Raw genomic sequence first — 27,486 nt, 5'->3', positions numbered from 1 at the left:
AATTATTAATGTCTTCACAACTGTCATCCATGCTTGCCACAGTGACGTGCAACGGTATTCAGGTTCATTTGTCTTAATTTATTATAGCTGCTTATAAATTAAGAGTAGGCTGACCTTGGAAACTTACGGTATGAGAAAGTAGCACGGGTATTGTTTTTCCTTTTTTCTTCTAATTCTCCTAAATTCAAACACAGTCGGCAGCTAAGATGAAGGATTTCAACTGTTTGAACCTAAAGGCTGCTAAACTTGGGGTTGCTGCAACAAACAGTTGGAAAGTTGGTGAGATAAACAGCTCTTCAGTGCACGATGCATGGAGAACTCTTCTGTGGAGCAGATGTTGCTATTGAAAGAAACTTTGCACAAGTGTTGTATTGCAGAGACCAGAGTTGTTAGTTGAAGAGAACAGGAATTTGTGTGAGCAATAAGAGCCCTTAGATACATGGCAGGTTTGAGCAGAAATCTTAATTCTGAGGTGTCTTGCCCTATATTGTTATAAAATTTCAGCTAGCCTCTTACCATAACTGCAATATAATTTCCATGCATCAATTTACTTGTAAATGTCACTCTAGAAGACGTTGAAGAACGTGAATTTGCTCTCAAAAACTGATGTCTCATTTTTTCTCCTCTCTGAGGCTTTGTTCATGCTCTAATTCTGTTGCTAAATCAGTTAGCAGTGGCTGTTGTTTTTTTTTTTTCCCTGTAGAAATGATTTTTTTTCCTTAAATTATTTTCACATAACAAATCTAAACTCTATGATGAGCATAGATGAGTTTGAGGCATGCTTTTCAGACATGCAGTATATTCAGTTACTCTTTTTTTTTCTACAAACGATGCTATTAATCTGCTATGCTCTCAGATGAGCGCCTTATTAAAATCTTCAGATTTTATGGTGCCCATTAGTCAAAATGTGAAGTAAGAAAATTACCAGCCAAAATTCCCTGTTTATTCAAGTGTAAATTGATATCTACAAATATGTGTTGCTTTATAGCCAGGATTCTGAAATACAGCATTGTCACACAGGGACATACCATAGTAACAAGCAGGCAGTATATTTCTGGAGAAAGTTCCTTTCCTTTCTTCTCATTCAGCTTCAAGTCTTTGGTCTATCAGATGATACATCAAGGTTAAAAGTTACCTCACTTGAATGTACAATGGAGAAAAAAAGCAAATTTTGTTTCACCCCCTTTGTTGTCAGTAATATGTGCATAAATTTCATCAACTTCAAAAGAAGCTTAATTGTTTTAATTATTATTATTAAATATTATTATGTGTTTAATTGCTAATCTGTATGTGTGTGTATAACAAATTCTTTCTTAGCTTAAGAATCAGTGTAGTAATTTTGAATATTTTGTGTTGATTAAATTCTCATTTTTGTGTAATTTACATGAGCTTTTCTCTTGCTGCCTTTTAATATGCTTGTACATAGGTTGACAAGGAAACCTAACTTGCATTTTCGGCAAAGCAAAGATGCTTACTAATACAGACTGAGCTTTTGGTTTTGTTTTTTCTTGCAGAGCTGGAGTGGACCAGAGAAATTACTTGCTTTAGATGAACTCATTGACAGTTGTGAACCAACACAAGTGAAACACATGATGCAAGTGATAGAACCCCAGTTTCAAAGAGACTTCATTTCCTTGCTCCCAAAAGAGGTGAGAAATACGGGTTCAAGTCGCCACCTTTTAAATACTTCCTTGCTCATTGTGGCATTCATTTTTTTCCACCATAATGGCATAAACTGATGTTAAAGAGGTCCCTGAGTTGACCTACTGCTGTAACATAGTAACCATTAGTTTACAGTAACACACCTTTGTGTTTTGGTTGCAATTCTGATACCTGGAAATATGGATGACTCCTTAAAATCCCAGGAGCTTTCAGGTATCTCTGTATCTTAATTGGGCTGACTTTATTTTTATACTGAGAACTAGTTCTTTCAGAGTGCACACAGAAAAATTCCCTCCAGCTGCATGACCTTTCTGCACGGTATTCTGGAAGTACAAGCGTTACCGTTTAATGCTTTAAGTAGTGTGCTTTTTTGGTGAATATTATTTTTTTTAATTTATTCTAAACAAACTAAGTCCTGAAGTCTGCATCAATAAACCCCACCAAAAGTAAGCTCAGAAAGCCCTTCTTGCTAAGGATAAAGCCAAGCCCTAATTAACTGGATATGTTGCAGTAAATCCTTTTCTGCAAATCAGATCAAGTTGTATCAGGTTAAAGAGAAGCTAAGACTTAGATTTGAGCATGTGTGATTTTCAGCTTGTGTAACTAAGTAAATGTTGTCTGTAGAAGAGTAATTCTTGGTATTCTCACAACTAGAACGTGGGGTTTGAGATGAAAGAGTACCAAGCCAGTGTAATACAGCTGTTAAATGCATTTTAGTACTTTTGGAAATTATACTTCTGATATTAATTGATTTTAGTGAATGGGAAGTTGTTTTTCTGTCTGGAGAGAGGAGGAAGTGCATCTTCTTTTGCCATATCTGCTGTGTGCTGAGTTTGCCACATGAAAATTTGCATGAGGGTTGATGTTCGTATGTCTTTGTTTACTGACAGATTTGAAAACAAGTTGTTCATGAAAACAAGTTCTTCATAGATATTCTGGAGCTGGTGTTTGGTTACTGTGGTTAGTGTGCTCTTATTTACTGTGAAGATAGTTCTGTATCTCCTGTTCTTGACGTTCTTTCTGATCATGTTCTATTTTTGAAAAACTTAGATGTGCGTGACCCTTCTTTCCATCACATCTTCATGGACTAGGAAATGTCACAGCCTTCTCTCGGGTTTTATGGTTAGCATTTGTAAGCGTTGGAAGCACCTTACGTGATGAATGTTAACTTAGAACACGTGACATAAGCATGTGGAAAGCACTCTGTGGTAGCCTTGTTCACGTATGTAGAGGACACTGGGGAAAGAGAAAAGTTTAACAGGACCTCTCTGGTGGTGCAGTGTTTGTAAAGAGTCTGCCCAAAGCGGCCTTAGAGCAGAGGCTGAGGAAGGAATCAAGAGGTTAGATTTCGAGACAAGAGGGCATTTTGTTACTTCTGCACCTGTTGCATCTGGAAATGCACTAATTGATCACAGTAGGTCACAGATTAATTGTCTTTCTTTGCAAGACTTAGTGCCCAGACTGACTGAAGTAGTTGATGTAGTTACACTGTAATTAATGATATTGCTGTTATTTCAGTTTTAGCAATTTCTTCACAGAAAGGATATGCTATTTAGCTGTAAAATAAACAGCTAAATATCTATGTTCCTTATCTCTTATTTGTTACTTGACTCCACTGTAAGATACTTGTGTTTAATTTATTTTTAGTGGTCATTCTTGTTTCTTGAAACTGTAAAATTGTAAAGTGCTTACCAGAAAGGCTGACTTGGCCCTGGAAGCTGGCTTAAACAATTTTTGCCTTCTAACCCCCAGTTGCTGTCACCAAAATTAACCAAAAATTCTCCATGAAGCCAACTCCATCTCCTCTCCATTTTTGAAGATTGTTTAAGTCAGATCTGTTCAATGACTCTGTCCCCTGCTACTGGCTTCAGCGGGAGGTGATGAGTAAGTCTGGGGAGAAGAATAATTTGGTAGGGTCAGTAATTCTGTAAGCAGGCTTCCCTACCAGTGCCAGCATCCTGTGAAAGCGTGCTCTCTGGAGCTGTCACTCTGCGTTAACATCTATAGGTAGCTCCAGGATTGTATGTACTGCAGTGATTTTATTACCTAATCAGAATATGAAGCCGATTTGGACAGGAGGCCTCTCCTTCAAAAATGTTTTCAGCAATAGAAAGACAGTAACTTAATATCTGAATAACCAAATGTTTGCCTTCCTCCTGAGGAAACCTGCAGTCAAACAATTAATCTGAAATGAATATTTGTTTCTTACAGAGCAATTAGAAATAATTATTGAAATAATTATTTGTTTTGTGAAAGTCAAGTCTAGAAATCAGCAGATAAGGAATGCTGCTAAAATCAGCCAAAGAAGCAGTATTGGTGCCATGGTACATTAGGAGAGAAAGCGAGATTCGGCGTGTGGTTGGGTATTGTTAGTGCTGCAGAAGGGAGCAGGCCTCAGTACGGCTGAGTCAAGGTCAGCTCTCTGCTACCTGAAGCTGTCTCACAGCTAACTCCACAAACTGAGACAAAGGGCCTCCATCTTTTTTACGCTGCTAATCCTAAAGTCAACTGTGAGCTGTGTTGACCCTTGATGACTATTTAGCCAAATATAGTCTAAAATAAATGTCACCCATATGTAAGCTGTTTTAAAATCAGTTGGCTCACAGATTTTAATTAACACTATCTTAGCAAATGTCCATACTCATGTAGATAGGACAAGTGATATTTAAACAAAATCTTCTGTCAGTTAAGGAGCATCTAACAAAAAAGGAAAGGATCTGTTTCATGTTTTGAGCCTAGCTGTGTGAAAGGCCGTCTATCTGATGTGTCTTAGGAAACGTGTTGTAAATAATGTTCCATATCAGGAATTAAGACAAAGTCGAAAAGGACACAAGTACAGTTGTTGTTTTTGTGTCAGGGAGCCTTACAGCAAACATTAAATTCTGACTCCACAAACGAGCAGGGACAGAACAGTCGTTCCTCAGCTTTATAGCCTGGGATGCTTGTGGGATCCAGTGTGCAAGTTAAGGCGCGTATCCAGCAAATGTGGAGTCATACATGCTCAATGTGAGCTGCAGGTGATGACTTGGCCACAAGGTGTGTAATCGCAATCAGAACGCCAAGAGGCCTGACATGCTGAATGTTTATTTCCTGCTCAGTTACTGGCTGGGCTAGATTAATACAAGTAAATGTTTCTCACATAATAAGGTTAAAAATCTGCTGAGGTCAACAGCCTACAGTTACAACTTCCTTAGTGAATTTCAGTCTGCTTCTTTGAAAGGCAGATTCTATTTATATGCAACATAACTCTAGTTAAAAATTAAATACAAAAATGCTAAGCACAAAAAGAGATGTCAAGCAGCAGTAAATGTGGATGATCTGATTTTCCTGACAACTTTTGCATCCTAGTATTGACAAATACGCCAGTATTTCTAAATGTAAGTAGTTCTGTGCGTTACTTTTTATCAATGTTGTTCTTTCTGTGGAGACTTTAGTCATGGAAGCCACTTCCCTGCCTCTTCTATTTTCATTTTCCATGACTGGAGAAATGCATTGATGCTGTTCAGTAGAAAAGCTGTAGTCATTCATCCAGGATACCCTTGAGGATATCCATCACCGTATTTTGGTTTGTGTTTTAGATGCCTCTGTTTAAAGCTCCAGGCCATCTGAAGGTATTTCTGGAATTTTGGGGGACTTATTGTGGTCATTATGTGGCTTCGCTCAACTCAGCTCAGATCTGAGCTCTACCAGTAACATTTAACATTGTCACACAGAAAAGTGAGGTTCAGCTTCAGTTCACCTTATGCAACATACTGGGATTTCCATTGTTTGTTAGTGGTTTTTTTTTTCCTGGTAACAAATGCAGTGTGTAATATCAGTTACATATTTTAGTCCTTTTGCATCCAAGTGCATCAAACTCCCTGTAGCAGCACTTAGGTGTATGCTCGCATCCTAATTAGAACTTGAGCAGTGTGATTACTGGATTTTCTGCAGCTGCAGAGTACTTTTGAACTTGAGGCCAAGTAGCATTTACATTTTCTCTATTTGAGCTTACGGTGTGATGTTTTTCCATCTCGGCATCCTTAATTTGTTCACATAGTGAGTGTGGTGGTATTTTCTGGTTAAACTCTCAGAACAACTTTTATTAGATAAAATATCACAGGCACAATTATTTCAGTATATCTGGCAGTGGTTCAAAGTAATACGGATGGCATTTAAAAAAGCATAATAGCCAGTGATTTCAGCTGACATCTAGTCTCTTGCAAATAATATACATTTTTGATGTGATCTGTGTGGATTTAGTTATTTAAGACGATTGCTGTACTTCTCAAGTGCCCACTGGAACAAGCTGTAGCTCTGCTAAGTTTCTGAGATCATTTAATAATTCATTGTTTCAATTTTCTGTATTTCAGCCTCTGATGTGTGATAATGCTTGGAGTTACTTCACTTTTCCTTTCAAAAGCAATTTAGAAACCTCCCTTCCTTTTCTTACAGCTGGCGCTGTACGTGCTGTCATTCCTGGAACCCAGGGACCTTCTGCAGGCAGCTCAGACGTGCCGTTATTGGAGGATTCTGGCTGAAGATAATCTTCTCTGGAGAGAGAAATGCAAAGAGGAAGGTAAGGCTGAGCAAAAAGATGAATGTAATGGTCAAAGTGTTGCTGTCAAAAAGTGCAGCTCGTTTATATAATGAGCTTAAAGTTTTATGAAGGGAATTTGAGTGACTTTAAATTTACTGCTAGAGATGCTTTGAGCTACGTGGTGCATATCTTGGTTAAAAGTAGGAAGCAGAAGTAATCTGTGGAGTACTGGAAATGAAACTAGACTACTTAAGCTTGAACATCATGTGCATAAGGTATAACACATAGATGGGTTTTAAAATACGCTGATTTTTCCTGGTTAAGGATAGTTTTTATTCAGAATATAACCAAAGCAAATAAGAGCTGAGATGAGCATTGCCTTGCAGGAGGAAAAGCTGCAGTGGTTGTGTAGAAGACTGTGATTTCATGTTAGTTGTGGGAAAGCTAACAGAAATTTCATAGTGTAGGAGAAGGTGGAAATGGATTGCTCAGAGAAGGGGATGCATTCCTTAAGTCCTGTTGATTCGCTGCCTCCTGCCCAGTCAGGAAGATAGAGTGGTTCAGCAGTACTACGAATGGGCAATAAAAGACTCCCAGGGAAATAAGCACCTGCATGAAAATAAGAAAAATGTAAACTTGTTAAGCAGAAATACATGGCTAAGCAGTCTGGGAGACCAAGCACGTGCATGCAGCTCTGAGAGCAGTGCCCTTACTGGACACAGGCAAACGCTGGTACTGTCCAGTCTGCCTCAGCACCGAGACAAGAATGTGGGGAGAGGTCTGCGCAGAGGCTTTAAAAATGATGACAGTGTGAATGTAGTTGGCTATTTTTAAAGGCCCTTAAATAATGAGTTGTTCTTCTGCAATGGAATTCAGCTGTCTAACCTCATAAATCTTATCTAAAGATTCTCAGAAATTTCAGTGAAAAATGCATTGAGAGGATAGAATGAGGAAAAAGGAAAACAGTGAGGGGTGTTGAGTCTACGTTTGTGAGCTGAGAAGTAAAAAATAATCTGGCCAGGCATAAGAGCACTGTTTAAAGGGGATTGTAGACTATTCAGACCTGGTGAGATGCACGGTAACATGAAAGCTCGCTTAATTCAAAATTTTCAGATGGAAACACAGGAAAGGGGGCTAAAAGCAGAACAGTGAAATCCATGTACTGGCAACAGTCATAGGTCAGGCTAGTAGAGAGATGCAGTGGAGAAAGAGAATTATGTAGAAAAGATGGATAGGTGGGAAAGAGAATTGGCCAAAAAAAAAAAAAAAGAAAAAGAAAAAGACACAAAATGCAATAAGAAATATGAAATGAAGCACTACCTCTTAAATGTCAATTCAGACAGGGTGCAAGTCTACCTAAACCGAAGCCAGGCGAGGACAGCTTTTTGAAAATAACAAATGAAGAGGTCAAGAGTCACGGGGTACTTAAAGGTAATGAAGATGCACAACCAGAGAGGAGGATTTTTTGAAGGGCTTCAGAATGGGAGTATGAATGGTTGTAGATGATAGTCAGGTGAAAAGGCAATATTCTGCTACATTTCCTCAGAATAAGGGATCTGAGACCAAGCAAGTAGATTGCTGGCAGGGAGTGATGAAAATGAGCATTTTCAACCACATGATTACAGTAATGATTATGCTTGGAAGGCAAGAAAGATGGTAGTACAGAGAGCTGAGGAGCAGGGTGGGGTCACTGACACAAAAAGCAAATACTGGCATGGAGAAGATGAGCAGAATTCTCTGTCAGGAGGTTGTTACGTTGATGCTGCATTTAATTTCAGAGATCACTGTAAGGTTGAGGACAGAGAAAATGTTTTATTGGGGGTGGACTCATCACTCCCTCCTGCCACCGCCCCCTTTTTTTTTTCTTTTCTTTTTTTTCTTTAAATCCATTTTAGGGATTGACGAGCCATTACATATCAAAAGGAGGAAAGTAATTAAACCAGGCTTTATACACAGTCCGTGGAAGAGCGCGTACATTCGACAACACAGAATTGATACCAACTGGCGGCGAGGAGAACTTAAATCGCCTAAGGTGAGTTGCTGGGCTGTGTGCACGGTGCCATGAACTAAGCAGGATCCACTCGGGTTATTTTTTTCCTTCAGACAAGTTGAACTAGCCATGCACAAAAAGCAGCGCATCGTTACAGAAAGGCAGTCATTTGTATGTTAGCTTACCATGTTTTTACATTAATTTCTGAGCGCTATGTTAGCAAATCAAAATGTAAGGGTTTATGCAGCAAAACTCTTTTGCTGCTGTTTTAAAAAATTCTGTAGGATCTGGTGAATGGCTGTGCATGTGCCAGTCTTAGCGAGGGAGATAATCCCACAGACTTGATTGGAAATACTTATATTTAAAATCAAACACACGCACTTGTGGGCCACTTACCAACACAAAAATATCCCACAACTATTCTGTGATCATTTCATGCTTTATTTATAGCTATTCTTATAAATTGAGCAACAGGAGACGGTAATTTTATTCCATGTTAAGATTTTTTTTGAACATTGAAATATTTAATGATATTGATTTCATATTCTCATTATGGCTTTTCCAATAGAAAGATACGAAGCAATAGCTACAGCCCATTTTAAAATAAATTAACAGCTGTCTAATCAAACCTAGTATTGAGCTAGCAGTCAGAACCATGAAAAAAAAAACATATTCATATCCTTTTAGCCAATTTCCTTGTCTTGATTTCTGTACAACAAAACAGTAAGAACAAAAAGATTCTCGTGACAAACCTATGGATAGGTCCTGCTGTTTATTTGGCCATGACTCATGTATGTCTGCAGCATGGCTCTGTTTCTTGCCTCGATATGCCACATCAAGTTATCTTGGAATTATTATTAAAATTACAGCCTCGGGCATTAGCCAAATGCCCATTTCATTTCAGTGAACATCTTGCGAAATGCTCAAATATCCTAAATAAGGCCATTCCTTGTTCCTTCTCATTCTCTGTATTCTGATAACTGTGCCACATATTAGTAAAATATACTGAATTGCAGTTTTTCTCAAGTCACAGATTGAAGATTCTGCTTCTGCAGGGTACTATTCCAGTCCACATTTCCAGCCTTTAAATGATTGCTTTTTTTTTGTACTTAGTTTAGTTTATGGTTTATAGTTTTTTACTTCAGTGCAGCTTCACATTTAATAATGACAGTGTTTGGTTAGAAAGGAAAAAAATAGGCATGTTTGATCTTGACCATAGAAATACAATTATGCAGGAAATAATATGATGCTATCATTTTTGTTCAAGATTGGTAAAGCTCAAAACATATCTTAAAGGAGGAAGTCCAAGGGGGAAAAGAAAAGAATTAAAAAATAAAGAGAGGGAATAACTGCAGAAGAATTGAGCAATGTCCAGCAACTAATTTTTCCAACTTTCATTACTCGTTTATCCTGGTACTTGTAGGAGGTTTAAAATCCCACAGTACACTTGACAAGCAGTGCAGCATTATTCCACGGAATAAGGAAAATACCTTCTTTGGTCCCAGCTGGCAGTAAATGAGACTTGACACACAGGATTAAGAGGCCGAATTATTTTTGAAGCAACTCTAGCATTTTTTAATTTGTGAATCAGAATGGCACTGTGCTTCTCCTGCTCATTTCTGATCTCCTGAGTTTGGCTGTGAGCTCACGTTTTTGTGTTCTTTGCTGCCAGGTGCTCAAAGGCCATGACGATCACGTGATCACATGCCTGCAGTTCTGCGGGAACCGGATAGTGAGCGGCTCTGATGACAATACACTGAAAGTGTGGTCAGCAGTTACCGGCAAGGTAAGCGGATGGCGTGCGTGGATTTCTTAGGACAAGGGCTGCCAGTTAGCGCTGGGATACGGGTTGAAAATATCACTGTTGTGCCCGGCCACACCCACAGTGGTGTCTGGGGCTGCCTGATGAAAGAGTCGGGAAGGCGAATGGTAGACATTTGGGTCATCTTCTCCTGCACAGAGACTGGTTCAAAAAAGTCACCTTGATGTGAAATTACAATGCTGCTCATGCTACTGTTGGCATATACCCTTGTTCTCTTGGCAATTCTTCTATTCTCGTGGAGTCATTTGTGACATGGATTCTAAAGAATTTGGACAGATATGTTGCTTTATCTTCCTTAAAGCTTAATTTAGCCTCGTTATACTCCTCTAGATCTGACTTGTCTTCTATCGTTCTTTCTGTTGCTTTTAAGTTAGTGAAATGGTGTGTTGATTTTACTAGCTCTGTTTTCCAATGCAGTTTGTTTTTCATTCTAAGCTGCTACACTGCTGAGCCACAGGAAAAAAAAAAAAAGTGTAACTTGCTTTAGGTTTAAATATTTCCTATTAAATTAGATCCAGCTCAGGCAGGAATTTAATAAGCTTCAATAATTTAATTTTGGCCTAGAGAAGCAAAACAATATGTGCAATCAAAAAGACAGTGCTGAGCATTTCACTCATGTCAGAACATCACAGCTACTCAGCAAACAGTTCCATATAGCTATAGGAAAGGCCACAGAGCAGTAGTATTTTTTCCATCTAGACTAGTATCGTATAGACTTGGTATTATTTTAACGACATAATTATTTGAACACAGGACAGTTTTTGAGATTAACTCGATAATGTTCAAGTTGAACGTGTAAAGGATTTGCCTCTGCATGCCTAATAATGCCTTGACAAGGTTATAAATACTACAGTGGGAAAGAATAAAATCCAAAGCAATAGGCAGCCTCTCCCTACCTCTTCTAGCTTTCCTGCAACAAACTGTCTAATGAAGGAACCCATGGTAAATTTTTCATATTATACCTGCAGAGGCAGGCTAAACTGAGATGAAAAATACTTCCTTTCTGTATACAGGCCTCTCAGAAGCAAAATGTTCTTTTAAATGTATGAAATTGATTGTGATAGCACAACTTACCAATTGATGTTCAATAATTTGTGTGAAAATAATTTCAGATTCTAATGCGACTATTTACCCTAAACCTTAGAGGTAAATACTGTATGTGAAAGAGGGCTGTATTGGCCCTTATGCTTACTGGTAGTGAAGAATTAATAAAATGAAAAGAACCCTAGGGGTTGATCTGCGCAAATGAACATGGCTAAACAATCCCCTTGACAGATGTAAAGCCCAGAATAAGGATTCTGTGTTCTTACTGCTTTACAAGGATGATTTCTTGAAATATGAACAAATCAGTGGAAACTTACTTGAAAAAGTTGGAGAGCTGTAAAAGTGAAAAGCAGTTATGAAATTAAAAAGATGGAACTGCTAGGCATGAATCAGGAAGCAGAAATTGCAGAAAACTGGTAGAAGAACTGGAAATGTAAGTACAGCAGAAATGTAAGGATGTTTGTTAGAAAGGATATTACAGTAGAAATTAGTGTACTGTTGATTGCTGATGCAGAATAAGTACTTATGTTTGAAGAAAATTCATACGATGGAAATCCAGCATGCAGCAATGATAGAATATTTCAGCAGAAATTTGAAAGGGCATTAAAAACAACCACCAAAGCTGGGGAGTATTTTATTACAGCTGGTTCAGACAGCTGCATCGCCTGTATTCTGTGATTGGTTTCTAAAGTTACCTGTGGGGTAAAATAGGTGTGTTTTTTTCCCAAGAGAAGGAAGCTAAAATGTATCAATATTTAAACTGAGTAAACTGGAAGACTGGGTTTTTAGGATACCTTATCTCAGATAAAAAAAAAATATTAGACTACGTAAAAAGGAGTCATTAATGGAGAAGGGCCACGGATGTTAATTCCAGTTAGCATTAGATTACAGAAAAAGAGATCAGCAGACTGTCTTGACCTCTTTGCTGATGCAGGTAGAGGTTGGCCTGATAAAAATAATAGTGCTGAAATAGATGGCTGTCTGCACTGCAAGACAGTATCCCATGACACAACTAAAGAAAACAGAGCAGTGCAAAAATCAACATGGCACATATTTAAATGGGTTAGAAAGTGGGTAATTAGTGAGATCATGTTATTAATGTAAATGCAGAAGCTGTATGGAGTATCTTTCTAGAGGGGTCTTGCAAGGATCTGTTCTTGTCTGTACTAATTAGCACTTACTGCTGCTTGATGAAAATGCATATACAGTTGTGACTTGTAAGGAATACAGACAGAGATGGAGACAAAACAATGTTCCAGAGTGGGTGAGATTTTATAGAAGAAAGCGTGAGCAATCACTCTTTCTACATGGTGACAAATCACGTCACACAGCTAGTACCAAAGAAGGCCAGCCAAGTGTGCATAACGTGGGATTCTCTCCTGGGCAACAGTGATGTCTGTAGAAGGTTGGAAACATGATTTCGCAGTGTTGATGCTGTAGCTGTAGCTTACAGAATGTGCTGTTTCTTGGATAAATAAGCAGAAACATTAAGTAAGAGAATAGTTTATAGATTGGTGGTGAAACTACTAAGTGAATGCTCTCTCCAGTCCTAACGTTTATGCTTCAGAAACATTTGGAAACCTGCAGTGACTCAGAAAAACTGCCAAGATGAAGACTCAAGGCTACAAAATGCATCTTCTAGAACTTGGCAAAGACAGTCTATCAAAAGCAAGATTATAGGAAAAGTTCCTTACAGTCCAAGTACCTGCAGTGGAGAGAGGAACTTAATGGGCATTGTCTAGCAGGTGTAAATTTTCAGTACAAGAGCAGAGCAATCCCCAGGAGCCTTCTGGCTCTTGCTATGACACGCTACTGTTACCTCCTTGATTACTATTTCTAAAACTTGTGTTAAAGTCTGTCAAAACGGTAACTGAGCTGCACATTTCTTTTCAGTGCTTGAGAACATTAGTTGGACATACAGGTGGAGTCTGGTCATCACAGATGAGGGACAACATCATCATCAGTGGATCTACAGACCGGACTTTGAAAGTCTGGAACGCTGAGACTGGCGAATGCATACATACTTTGTACGGACACACCTCCACGGTGCGCTGCATGCATCTCCACGAGAAGAGGTAAGCCTCTGTCCAAAGCTACAGCCACATCTGGCTTCTGATCTGCACTCTGTTCACACAAACACTTGTTAAATTCGGGTGTCTGATCAGACACTGAGTGAAATACGGAACAGGCGGAGCATCCAAACTAAAGTACATCAGTTGACTAAGGGAGGAGATTATTAATAGAAGCAAAAGCATACAAGTATTAATTAAAGAACAGAAAACTAAGAGAGTCAGGAACTTTATAAAGCCGTCTTTTACCTTATCCCAAAAATCATTCTTCGTTACAGCCTGATCCAGTCTACCACACTGAATAATTTATTCTTGGCTTTTTGTAAATGTTACAGACTTTCTCATTTTGCAGAGTGACTTACGCATTGTTGGTGTGGTACTTTATGAAAATTTTAACTTACTGTATCATAATTTCTGCAGTAGAAATTCTTGATTCAAGGAACATTGGCAGAGCTACTTTACGTGGCTGTGGTATGGTGCTGTTGTCCAAGTGCCCGTTGGTTACATTTCTTCTTTTTTGAAGAATGCGGAGGTTTTTCTTTATCTGTGCCACTAATATTAATTCCTTCTCACTTCTGTGCTTGCCTAAAAAGGCTTTAAAAAGTACAAACTGAGAAAAAAAACAAGCAGAATAATCGTTCCTTTGCTAAAAGTATAACTTCTAAAGATCTTCTTTAATTGTTATAATTAGTTAATTCAGTCATTTAAGCAGGATGCTCAAAGTGCTAATTTGAACTCGGCATATTCATAAGCTTTATGGGTGGATACAGTAGTCCACATAGTTTCTCATGGCATCATTTTGCTGTTCGGGACTCAAGTGCTTTTTAAATAGAGATTGCTAATTATATCAAATAGATCCTGGGGAGACGAGAAGGGCGAGGAAGAAACGCACTTGAGTCATTTGCATCCCTAATAAAATGTCATACCAAACCAGATCTTCGGTGCCTAGTGGACAAATGCTGTCTAGTCATCCCAGATGAAAACTTAGAACTGATTTATATTGTTTTAATGCTTTTATTTCCAACACTAAATATAGGAGGGGTTTTCTTGTTCCTCCAGAGTGGTCAGTGGTTCTCGAGATGCTACACTGAGAGTTTGGGACATAGAGACGGGCCAGTGTTTACATGTTCTGATGGGCCACGTAGCTGCAGTTCGATGCGTTCAGTATGATGGCAGAAGGGTTGTAAGTGGTGCATATGACTTTATGGTCAAAGTGTGGGATCCAGAGACCGAGACCTGTCTGCACACGCTGCAAGGGCATACCAACAGAGTCTATTCATTACAGGTAAGCGATTTTCATCTGCTGCTTATATGAACACAGTGCATTTCACCTCTTTTATTAATTTGTGAAAACCTGCTGCAGAGTTATATAGGCCAAAGAATACTTGGGCATCTGTGATATTCCCCTTCTCCATTTTTTTATCTTTGTTTTATGTTGGCTTAATTTAGAGGTTGTATTTTGTTGTTGTTTTTTTTAGAAGAGTACTGTTAAAGCCCATAGTGCAATAAAGCCCAAATCTCTGTCCTGACAAATTATGTACTTTTGCAGGGCTCAGGGTTGTTTGTTAGGTGTTTTTTAAATGTTGTATGCATTTTGGAAGTATGCTTTTGGCTTCCCCAAAAGAAGTTCTAATGTTACTATTTAAATACATTAGATAATACAGTATTTGAAAATGTGCCAGAAACCCCATTGGATTAATGTTCTGAATTAAGCAAATCTGTTTATCCTGATTTTGTAGTCACATCCTCTAGTTCCAAACTGTAATTCATAGTAAGGATGAACCTAAAATGTAATGCCCTGACTTAAGTGTCTATTTTACTAGTTCTGAGCAAAGGCTGTATCTACAGTTCTGAGGCTTTGTCAGCAGAGACACGTTATTGTAGATGCAGATTCTTGGTACCAGTGTATGGCATGGCCAGTTACCTCTCGCCTGACTTCACCAGAATTATGCTGGCAAAGTCATACACAGACCTCATGTAGACTCTTCTTACCTTTACTATTCCAAAAGATCATCTTGTTCATTCGTGGAGTGAAAGCATCAATTCCAGGCACTGAAAGGAGAAAGAAATTAATTTCATGCTTGTGCCTGTTCTCATTGCAATCTAGCAGAACTGAAAAAAGAAATTAACAACAAACACAGTTCACAACTGGGAAACTGCATTCGGCATGTAACCAGTTTGGTTTGTGGCACAGAAAATGAAGCTCTGTGCTGCAGACATTTTTCTTAAATGCTTTCATCAAAAACTGTTTTCCACCATAATAGATCAATTTTACTAGATATTTGTCTTTTTTGATCAATTTTACTAGATATTTTTCAAATCACCATCCCTTCTCTTATATTCATGCACTGCTGAGTATTTGAGACAAGCAGCAAACAGGTTAAAAATACTGTACTAGCTACTTCGTATTATGGTTTTGTCTCTTCTGGTGCAGTTTGGGAATGGTGCTGTTGTTCTACCTTATCTTCACTGGTGGCTCTTGTTCCAGTTGGTGAAGTTATATGTCTTACTCTATTAATGGAGTAATTAAGGGTCAAATAATTGGGTTATGTTGCATGCACTGGTAGTATTTATAGCTTGTAAGTGGAAGTTGGAGGGGGCAGAAGGCTACAGGTACTTAGAGTTTTAGGACATTCCAATTTGTTGAAATTGAAAGGTGAGCTCCTGCTGAAACAGCCCATAAATAGAATAATGAGGCTGAACAGCATGCCTGTCTTCCCCACCCCTGCCCCATAGTGGATTCTCTGATATTTTAGTATTTCCCCATTTGTGACCCCCCCAAACAATTGTTAGGTCTTTATGCAACAATTTAAGAGTACTAATCAGGTCGCCTCACAAAACACAGTACAACCTCTGATATGAATCACTGTCTGTTTAACTGCAGCAATATTGAAGTAGTTTGTCTTGACGCTCAGCCTTAAAGCTCTCTTTCTGAATACTCTATGCATGCAGAATACAGTTAAATGAGAGGAGAGGGAGAAAAGTGTCTATTTTTTTTGCATCAGTCTTTGTTTAAGTCCATTCTATAGTGTTTCACCCAACAAGTATGCTGGCTGCTCAATATTCCTGATCCCTTTATCCAAACTCGAATTAGTTCACGTGCTTTCTTGAAAGTACAGTGCAGAAAACAGGGTGCAGAATTCTAATCAGTCTCAGCAATGCTTGCTGTACTGGAAGAGTTATTTTATGTGTATTGTTTAGCATATTTTGGATACCAGTGTGTGTGTTTTTTAGTAAATTTTCACTGGACATGCAATGTATTGCAGTCAGCAGTCTGCACGCGCCAATCGTTCCCTAAATCTTCTGAACCAAAGCACCACTCGACTATGACTACAGGTAGAGATCTAAGCTGCTCTGAGATGCAAGGGGTTTTACAAAGAGAAGCAGTCAGATAGCTGGGTTCTCTCTTCTCTGTTACAAGATACCAGTAAGCCCGCATGGACAAACAGTGTTAGTTTGCTCTGGCTATCCCAGGCTGCAGTTTTACCCTCATGTATTCTTGGCCAAGCTCAGATCCTCATAATTCTCTCCTGACTTTTACATGCATCCCTTTGGGTCGGGTTCTATCATTTTAAATGTCACACAAATCCTAATGAAAACACTAGCCAGACCCCCAGAGCTCTTACTGATATGTCTAACTACTCTGTGAACTGATAGTATCCTTGCACCAAGTATTATTTGTTAGTTCCTTCTGTAAATTGAAGTTACGCTGACTGATCCATAATTCTCCAATCTCCCACCCTTGAACAAAAAGAGAAATTGTACCTGCCACCTGAAGTCTTGTCTGTCTTCCATGACTTCTCAAAATAGCATCAGCTGTCTCTATGATGGTCTTAAAACAACTTTGCTGTATGTGTTTTTTCTCCATTCTCGTGGAAGCTCGTAGTCAGTTGTCACTGGTGTTAGCCTACGCTCATGGCTGAGGACTGAAGCAAAAAAAAAGTTAAATATCTTTAAATAGCTTCATCTGGTGTTTCTTTTTCTTCTCAATCAGCTTAAATGAGCTTTTTAAATTTTTTTTGCCTTTTTTTTTTATTAAACAGAATAGCGTTTTACCATCTTTAACAGCTTTTGCTAGTTTTATCTTGTTTTGTGCTCTGCCCTTCTGATTTTGTCCCGGTGTACTCCTTTGTGTGCATCTATTGATCTCATTTCTGCTTTTGTACAATTGCTTGTACTTCAACCAAGTGGGTCTTGGTAATTTACTGCACTTCCTATCTTTCCTTCACACAAGGACAGTTTGTGTCTTTAAGAAGGTGCCAACTCTCCTGAACTTTTCTTTCCCTCAGAGATACATAAAAACCTCATGGGAAGGAAGACTCAATTTATTAAACTATTCCTCCTTGAAGCCCACTGTTTTTATTCTACTGCTCTTTTTCCTTCCTTTTGTGAGAACCCTGACTCACGTCATCGTCACTCTCACTCAGGTTACTTTTCAGGTCTATATTCTCTACGTGTTCCATCTCTCTGTATCTAATTTCTTAACTCATTTCTCTATGTGCTCATCTTCTACATATTTTTACTTTATATATCAGTACATGCCCAGAAAATTCAGAATTTGAACATCTGTGTTAGCATATGTACTTTTCCCAGCAGTGAGTAGGAAGTTCCTTACTGCACACGACTATGATTACAAAAGGTTAGACCCAGCATTTTTCAATTCCTTTTCTTCTGTTTTCCTGTATTGTTTTTATGTAGCTGTTATTTCCTTTCTCCAGCTTAAAGTCCCGCTGGCTTGTGGAAAAGCACGTTTGGCTGTTAACTTATTTATTAGGACAACAACAGCCTCTTACTGCTGTATGCTGCAGCAGTCAGGATTCTATTCTTTTTAAGAGTTGTATTTTATTTGTAAGACTAATGGTTCGATGTCTTTCTCCTCCAGCTGAGTACCCCATGGGCTGTGTTCATGACAGGAAATGACACTGCCACAAATCACCAGCTCCAGTATCAAGCACAGCCACATTTATGTAGACTGCAATGCAATTTCCAAATATATCACATATATCTAGTGTTGCATCTGGTGAACTAAATGCTTAACAGCCCCTACCTCCATAGAGAGCATTGTAAGATTCCATTATAATTGTTTATAATAGATTTACCTTTCTTGCAGTTTGATGGTATCCATGTGGTGAGCGGATCTCTTGACACCTCCATCCGAGTTTGGGATGTGGAGACAGGAAACTGCATTCACACACTCACAGGCCACCAGTCTTTGACGAGTGGAATGGAACTTAAGGACAATATACTCGTGTCTGGAAATGCTGATTCTACAGTCAAAATCTGGGACATTAAAACAGGACAATGTTTACAGACATTGCAAGGTGAGCTTAAACTAACATAATATAAAATCAAGCTGCCTGCAGTAATCTGTGCTGCAGACCCTACATAAAACCTTCTAACCATTTCACACAAAGAAACAAACACGGACCATTTACAACTTAAATATCATTTTTCTGATGACAGCTGTATGATCTTCCTCTGAATTAGAGGAATTTCATCTAATCTATTCAAATCACTTGCCTATTATGAAAGGCAGATGGCCTGAACTGAGAGAAATTTGCAGTGAGTGTATTAGCTTAATAAGCCACAGAAATATGTAGGAAATGACATCTCAAAACAGTCAGTCGACGTATTATTTAGGGGTCACTTGGATGTTTCAGAGCCTACTGATTAATTGGATTGGGAGGCAAAGCAAACTGTCTATTGCAATAAATCAAAAGAAAGGAGTGGAAGACGTTTTCACTTTTTCAGTAAGAAAAAAGATTTTGGTTTCCATTTTTACAGTTGCCACTGACGCATCACACACACCAGCATATTATTTTGTTCCCTCTCCAGAAAAAGTCATATATCATATCCAGCAATGCTGGCTGCAGCAGAAAATTAAACTTCGCTGGAAAAGCAGGCTGCTGTTTTAACAGTTTATACGTCTCTATATGTCCCAAGTACTTACCAGTAGAGTAATCCCATAATAACACTTCAAAGGGACTTGGAGAAAAACATGCATCGTGGTCACCTCATTCTGCACAGCTAAGTTCATGTTCGTGAATTTCCAAGCTTGCACTTTGCCCGCTGTGCATATGGAACAAAACAAGATCACTGTAACAAAGAAGTATTGGGGAAATTTCGCTTTTTGAAAACAGAAGGCAAGGTTCTGTACCTTTTAGAGCACAAAAACAGGGATAACACATCTAAGAGAAACAGCTGCACTCAAGTGGATGGGTATTTACATTACGTGCAGCGCTGTCTGTCACTGCTTTCCCATTAGAAACAAAAATGTTCTGGTTTGCTCTTCTAGGTCCCAACAAACATCAGAGCGCTGTGACCTGTTTACAATTCAACAAGAACTTTGTAATTACCAGCTCAGATGATGGGACTGTAAAACTTTGGGACTTGAAAACGGGTGAATTTATCCGAAATCTAGTTACATTGGAGAGCGGGGGAAGCGGAGGCGTCGTGTGGCGGATCAGAGCTTCCAACACAAAGCTGGTGTGCGCCGTTGGGAGCCGGAACGGGACTGAGGAGACAAAGCTGCTGGTGTTGGACTTTGACGTGGATATGAAGTGAAGGGCAGAAAGATGAATTTATCCAAACATGTAGACGATGTTCTCCTTTCACTCCCCTTGGAAAAAAAAAAAAAAAGGAAAAAAAAAAAAAAGAAAAGAAAAAAAAGAAAAAAAAAAGAAAAAGGAAAAAAAATCCCTTGTCCTTGGTGGTGCAGGATGTTGGCTTGGGGCAACAGATCCTAAAGACCTACAGACTACGAAGGAGAAGACAACGATAACAAACTCTAACTGACAAGAGAGGCATTTGCTGTCTCGTCACATAAAATGGCAACACCTTCGACCGGGGCAGCTTTGCAAGAACACAACTTCTGAAATGAAACCAGGTGCAATTATTTCTTTACTTTCCTCCAGCTGCTTCTACGAGCAATTTGGAGGTTAAAAAAAGTTACAGTTCTTGTTACCAGGTTATTTTAGTACAGAGATCCTTAAGGAAGCTGCACAAGCACGCCTGCTGGTACCCCTGGCCCTCAGCAAGGCGCTCTCCCGGCCCCGCTCTGAGCAGGGTCCCTCCCAGCCTCCATGAGCGGTCGCCGGCTGACTTCAAAAACCAGAGAGCATCTGCAATGAAACCAACTGCAAAACAAAGAGAGTCCATTCCTGGTGTGGAAAAGCTAAAATAGTACTGTGAATTGTTTTGTGCAGTTTTATCAGAGCTTTTTCTTTTTTTTTCTTTTCTTCCTTTTTTTGCCAACCATTGCCAACGTCAATCACAGTATTAGCCTCTGTTTAATCTACTTACCGTTGCTTCCATCTACACTCTTCAATGCATAAGTTGCTCTGAGGTGGCAAGTTGTCCTGGGTTCTGAGAGTCCTCTGATGGATTTAATTCGCAACGCTGGTGCTAGAAGTAGGTCTTCAATTACGGGATTGTTTTCCCACCCCTGTACTGTATTCCCAGTGGCCAAACTTATTTATGCTGCTAAATGAAAGAAAGAAAAAGCAAATTATTTTTTGTTATTTTTTTTTTCTGCTGTGACGTTTTAGTCCCAGACTGAATTCCAAATTTGCTCTAGTTTGGTTACAGAAAAAGACTTTTTGCCACTGAAACTTGAGCCAACTGTGCCTCTAAGAGGCTGAGAGTGGAAGAGTTTCAGACAATTAAAGAGTGAAGTTTGCCTGCAAATAAAGAATTGAGTGTGTGTGCAAAGCTTATTTTCTTTTTTTCTGGGCAAAAATTAAAACACATTCCTTAGAACAAAGCTATTGCAGCCTGTTCTGTGGGGAAATTTTTTCTTTGTGAGGGCTGTGGTGAATGGAATGAACATTAAAAAAATTTTAAAAAGCTGACAAAATTTTTAAAAAAGATTATAAAATACAAAAATGAAAGTAAAGTTGCTGGTCAGTCTTAGTGTTTTACAGTATTTGAGAAAAAAAAAACAACTGTTACAGTTATTGCTGGGAGGAACTGACAGAGCAAAAACTTAGGTTTTTGTAAAGATGTCACATGCAAACAAAATGAGAAATGAAAGAGTCAAACAGTTTGCCTCATTCTCCAAGAGCCACAACTCAAGCTGAACTGTGAAAGTGGTTTAACACTGTATCCTAGGCGATCTTTTCTCCTCCTTTTGTTTTGTTTTGTTTTGTTTTATTTATAGTCTGATTTAAAACAATCAGATTCCAGTTGGTTAATTTTAGTTATGTAACAACCTGACAAGATGGAGGAAAACAACGTTTAAAGGGACTGTGTCTATGGTTTGATTCACTTAGAAATTTTATTTTCTTATAACTTAAGTGCAATAAAATGTGTTTTTTCATGTTAGTCTGTCTTGCTTTTTCTCTTTCTCGCAGTTACTTTAATGCCACATCGCCTGTGACCCCTAAAGCTCAGCCAAGCACCACAGCTGGCCACAGACATCAGTGTGAGCATCCCTGCTGCTGGTGCAGTGTGGGATTGGCCTCCAAGAAGCTGGCGGTAAAGCCAGGGCCTTCCCATTGCCAGGGGCTGGCCAGGACTGGACTTCGGGGGGAGGGAGGTATAAAAAGCTTCTCACGTACATAAGAGCTATCTCAATAGCATCCCGTTACTGCAGCTTAAATTGAAACCTGGTTATTGTTTATGGATTTCAATCAATTGATTGCAGTCTTAACAGCGGAAAACACATCCACAAATGCAACTAAAGTCAAAGCGAGGATTGCAGTAGAGCTTGAAACAAGGACAGTGACACAAACCCCACAGCATTCAAGATCAGCCCGGTGGCAGTCCTTTCAGAAGCTCTGCTAAGTCATCAGCTCTTAGAAACCTAACAGCTGAGCGTCCCTTTCTCTTTAAAACTCCTGGACCAAAATCCTTCCTGTTTGGGACATACAATTTTTCTTTCCCTACAGAAAACTGCCGTTAAAAAAAAAAAAAAAAAAAAAAAAAAGGAAGTATATGCATGGAAGAGAAAAATATACATCAAATCATGAAATGTCTATCTGCTTACTCAAATGTAGCTGCAATTCCCACATTATGCAAAACAAATAATGATGAAGGAGTGCACTTCCATCTGGCCTCTAGAGATTAAAAAGCCATACAGCATCACTGAGCAGCCACAGATTGTAAATATCTGTTCAGGGAGTTGGTGTTCAAGAAAAAAACAATTGCAGCAAGCCCTGACACAACCAAACTATGATCATCCAAGTTTTTATCCTCTCAGCCAGGAGGGCAGTGTATGGATAGCCAGAACTTCAGGGAGGGGCTCAGGCGTGCACCTTTTGGGCTGAGAGAAGTGCTTGGCCCTGTGCAGGTCCTGAGCTGGGCACTTTGCTCTGCTGAGCAAGCAGGCAGGGCTCCCCACCTGGGAATGGGGCATCAGCCTGGGCTGAACCACTCGTGGCAGTAAGTAGGGGGAAATACGAAATGTTACTGCAGGGAACCGAGCAGTAGCTTTTAAGATTGTGTAATTGTCTTCTACGATTTGTAAAAATTGCAACAACATGTTTTCAAAGAGCAAGGCAGTTGCTTACCTGCACAGGAGGACGAGAAGTTTCTGAATAACGTTACGCTGGAGGGCAGGAATACAAATCAGGGCAGAAAAATGAGTGAAGAGGAAGAACAGCATCCAGACAGGCTCAAGCTGTGTGTAAGTACACTTTAAGCAGCCAATATGAGCAGGATCAAAATGAACTTAACCAGAATCCAGAGTTCTTCCAGGTAATAGAGCATTTCCAACACTACCTTAAGTTCAAATCAATGCAGACCAGCTTGAACCTGTTGAACAAACCACATTTAGAGCTTCTGTCATCCCACATGCAGATTAAAAACCCCTGTATTGCCTTCAAAGTCAATGTCACATGTTAAATACAGAAATCAGCACAGTGCAGTTTAAAAGGCTTTTCCCCTTCGATAAAAAAACTGTGAAGCAAATTGCGATAGCACTGTGAAGTCTTCTGTTTTGCCACACAGTTGGCTTAGGTTCATAGGCATTCATGTTGCTTACAAGGCACACGAACAATGTCACTCAATAAGCAGAAATTTGTTAAATTATTCAAGTGACAGCATTTCCAAATGGGCCTGTAGCAAATATGTCATTTGTAAGGAAGCATTTGAGCAGTTTTTCTTTATGGTTTCCTTATTTATGGCATATTGTCTTCATTTGGTGTGATTCGATTTTTTGGGTGGGTAATTTGTTTCCAATAAAAGTATTTGTGAGCACTGGTGTAAGACTGGAACTGCTTCAGGCTCTCAGTATGCATGCACTTCTTGAATCTAGTGGCTTATTCATTGTGGATTATAGCATAATGGTATCTGCAGCTATCCTGGAGAGATAATTGTGTGAGCTTCTGGAGCCTTAGCCCTTGTTTTGATACTGATTCCTTTATTTCTTTCCGCTTTAGCTCCAGAAAGAGCTTCCTCATTTTCTACTGTGTCTGAAGCCAAGACAACAACACTAAAAGATGAGTTTTTTTAATAACTATTATTCTTTTTTGGGCCTTGATTTTAGCTAGCAGTGATTAAGTCAGAACTAGCACTGCCACCTCGTCTAAGATGCTGTTCCCATGGTCTCACATATGCATTTACTTGGTCAGGAGCTAAAACCTGATGTTTCACACCTGCATCTACACCAGCCTGTAGCAGAGCTCTGTGAGCCTTTGTGATTCCTTCGGGGTATGAGCAGCAGCTCCTGATTAAACACCTCTAAAATACACGCCTGTGGACATTCGGTCTTCGGGACCAACAGAGTGGTGCTACAGCTGGGCTTCTGCTCACACTTCTAATGGCTGGTAAGGGCATAACCCAGACCTCAACCAAACGGGCCTCCAACAACCCTCTCCTGCAGCACTCATGGCTCCTGATAAGCAGCCAGATCTCATCCAAACATCAGGAACAGAAAAACAGAATCCAGCAGCCAGCACTATGGAGGTTTTGCCAAAGATAAAAGGGCAAATGCCTTCATCTGTCTTTCAGCATGCTTTCTGGGGAGTTTGTTCTGATCTGCTCATGGAATCCAGTTTAAAATATCATCTCTCACTGTCTGGCCAAAATGTTCTACCGGGAAGTCAGCACCTGAATCACTCACAAAAGGAAATCATTACATTCTGCAAAGAGAGAGGCTAAAGATCCAGACTGTTAAAAGCCATGAGAAAAATGACTTGAGTCACTCTGACCAAACAACTGGGAATTACTTGAAGGGCAATATCCAACTATGCTGACCGCTGAATCCTTAATGCGAGTGGGAATATTATCTTTCCATCTCCTGGTATTTTACCAAAAGCCTTTCTCCCTCACCTTGATGCTGTGCAAAGGCACACCTGTTGTGTGACTGTGGTAAGTATTTGATGAAGCTTGACTATACACCATAAATATACGATGTATATTAGGTTGTTCAACTTTTCTTCTGAAATCTGCATATATTGAAACATTTTCCAGTGATGTGTTTCTTTAATCATCACTGCAGATTTGTGAATAACTGTTCTAACAGAAAAGCTGTTTCGGGTCCCTTCTGCAACAGTCTGACCAAACCAGCTGTCCCCAGAAATCCAGCAGCCATTTCAGGCTCCCTGATCAGCTTGCCAAATGGCCTAGTAGCTCCAGGAGTACTTCAGATAAAAGGAATGGTGCATTGTACTACCACAGTGCACACTGCTGAGTGAAACGCCGCAGCACTCTGCGACTGCAGCCGCCCACAATCCAATGGCTTTATGCCCACATACATACTGCACTGCTCTAGCCCAGGCAGGGCAGGAGAGTCCTCCAAAATCATGACTAAGCATCATCTGGCTAGGACACAATCTCCCACTAACCAGAGGTGGCAGAACTCATTAATCACAGAGCTTTCCACACAAGAGCCAGGCAGCACAGAAGAATCCAGTGGTGTTTTTAAATGACACACTGTACAGGACAACAGAGGGTAAGCAGACTTGGCCTTAGCCAAAGGCATCCTCCAGCTCTCCTTTGTCCTCACCCCTGCCTTGCTCAGATCCAGCATCATCCACCTGATCTCTGTTCACAAGCTGGTTTGCCACAACCCTACACAGCAGCAGTGATTTTGGTAAAAGAAAATGAGTAATTTGTCCTCTGCATCTCTCTGTGCTGCAGAAGTCAGCTCTGAACTTTCTGCAATGCTTTGTGCAGGGACAGCATGATCTCAGCCTAACACTAAATGCTTCAAGGGAGTCCACGAAGATGAGAATGCATTGTTAGCCTAGAGAGAAACATTTGTCATCAGCACTGCTGAAAAGATTTCCACCTTGAGACTAGACTGAAAGTAATCTTCAAGGCCTGGTGCAATCAGACAAGCTTCAAGTTGATTTCGATTCCTTAATTTTTCAAACACAAAGCCACAAACCTCATCTGGCCGGGTGCCTCCATGACTGCAAAACAGGCACATTCCATAAGCAGGATTGTGAGTCTTGCTGCCTTGAACCTGAGAGCTCGTGGTCTGTAGACAGGGAACAAACATGGACGGTCTGTGTAAGCTGGATCAGAAGTGACCTATGAAAAACAGAGAAAGACAGGGGCAATGAATTAGGGGCTTCTTCTGTCAAAAAAAGTCATCAATGCAAGTTCTACAACAACTGGCTATTTCAACATCCTCATCAAAGCACAGGCGTGAGCGTTCTTTATGAAGCACTCATTCTGGCTGGCCTGTAGTCGAGAACACAACCAACCAAGTTAGCTCTGACTTGCACAGACTTCTCATGCCCGGGGCGGGCTGTTTGATGGGCAGGGGAACGCCTGCCTCGCTGCGCCAGCCAGCTGGGGTGCAGGTTTCACACGGTGCTTGCGGTGCGTTATCCGAGAACGCTTTGTTCTTTTAATTTAAAACAGGAAACAAGGAATGCAGAAGATCCAAAAACTTCAAAGGCAGTTTCCATTGCCAAAGGAGCTGCGTTTTGACTCTGTTCAGCCTCCAGATTAAATATTCAAATCTGACAGTGTGGGAAGATGCTTACGCCTTCAAGAGGCTCAAAGATTCCTAAGGAATTGAGGCATTCAGATCAGTTGGCTGTAAATTTCAGTGTGGTAAGCTAAGCAGTAGAAGTGTTCCTAAAAGGTAGTTTTATTTTGAGCTTCTTGGTTTAAAATGAATTTCTAATAATACCACAGCTTTGCAGACACATATGCAACGTAAAGTATGTTCCCTTTACCGTGATATACAGAAGATCTGAGTAGAACATTTCCCTCTGTTTTCAAACCCCCATTTGCTTTTAGGTTTCCTGTTACATTTAAGTGCTGAATTTGAATGCTCATGTTATAGTTCTGAAAAATGAAAAACTCAAAAGCTGCACACTAGAAGGACTCCAAAGTTTTCCCCTCAGACTGTTTAATGCTACCTGTCTGCTTTGGCATACCTCCTGTCAATTCTCAGCTTAGGGAGTCAGTGTTTCTATTACACACTGGACACGTTTTCCCAAACAATGAAGATTTGTAGAAATGTTATACTGCTGTCCCCAGTGGAAAAGTTTCTTGATGTTTTTCTGCTGGTGTTAGCAATGCACATTTAGCACATGCCTTGGGCATGCCCTGGATGCCCTCTGCACTATCCTGCTGACTACTGCCACGCTTGTGATATCCCATTTCATCCAGACCAACACAGCAGCACAATGTTCCTGGTGCCCATTCTTCCAGCCCACACAATTTGCTATTACATTTCAAGAGCAGATAACTGATCTGCCCGGGTTCACCGGTCACCAGCAGCTAGCAGATCTCCCCGCACTTCACTTTTGACCAAAAGGGAGAACAGGAAGAACCTGGGGCAAAGGAGCAGTAAGACATGAGACAGCCATTAACGCAGCCATCTGTTTGTGTGCCTAGATGGGATACAGCCCAACTAAGCCCACAGATCTCCAACTGCAGTTCAGAAAGTCAGCATTACAAGTTCTTTTTAAAAGGTATTTTATAAAGGTTTCAAGTATGCATTTGTTTCTAAATAAATATGTTCACATCTTGAAACGCCTCTTGCTTTACATACTTAAAAATAAACAATAAAATCTTGCGACAAACTGTTTTCCTCTGCTTTGTTCCCTCATTTTCTCTTTTCTTTGGCACTTGCACTTCAGTTTCCCTGTGTTTTGCTTCCTCCTTTGTCCTCTCCCTGTGCTTTTCCTTTCATGCTTTACCATTCGTGTCCCATTTTTCAAATTTTTATCCCTTCCTCATCTTTCCCTGCTCCCAGCCCTTCTCCTTCATTAAAGCTGTCACAGCCAGCTTCTCCCTCCTGCTTCCACCCAACATCTGAGCTGGCACATTGGAGTCTTTTTCACACCACTCTACAGATGTAAGATGCACAGGAGATAGATAAGACTGATGGGAAGCAAATGCAGAGCTTCCCATCCCAGAGCTTTAAATAAAAAAAAAAAAATCATTTATCTGCTTTAGCATTAAAGACCTAATG

The 27,486-nt window shown here is 39.8% G+C and overlaps 1 protein-coding gene across 3 annotated transcripts in view; it reads left to right on the top strand.

The window, feature by feature from the left end:
* FBXW7 (F-box and WD repeat domain containing 7) overlaps positions 1–19,670 on the top strand; it is a gene marked incomplete at both ends in the record, with an annotated part of 122,445 nt that extends 102,775 nt beyond the window's left edge. For all 3 annotated transcript variants that reach the window (XM_079534285.1, XM_079534283.1, XM_079534284.1), the window contains 8 exons: positions 1,515–1,649; positions 6,097–6,220; positions 8,077–8,213; positions 9,844–9,957; positions 12,931–13,112; positions 14,166–14,391; positions 18,217–18,427; positions 19,402–19,670. In XM_079534285.1, coding sequence (XP_079390411.1) covers positions 1,515–1,649; positions 6,097–6,220; positions 8,077–8,213; positions 9,844–9,957; positions 12,931–13,112; positions 14,166–14,391; positions 18,217–18,427; positions 19,402–19,670 — 1,398 coding nt within the window. The remainder of the gene's footprint in view (positions 1–1,514; positions 1,650–6,096; positions 6,221–8,076; positions 8,214–9,843; positions 9,958–12,930; positions 13,113–14,165; positions 14,392–18,216; positions 18,428–19,401) is intronic.
* Positions 19,671–27,486: the final 7,816 nt, after the last annotated feature.

The sequence above is a fragment of the Tetrao urogallus genome, assembly GCF_951394365.1.
Source record: "Tetrao urogallus genome assembly, chromosome: 4".
Taxonomy (NCBI): domain Eukaryota; kingdom Metazoa; phylum Chordata; class Aves; order Galliformes; family Phasianidae; genus Tetrao; species Tetrao urogallus.
Note: the sequence above shows the minus strand (reverse complement) of the source record. Positions and strands in the feature narration are given on the sequence as shown.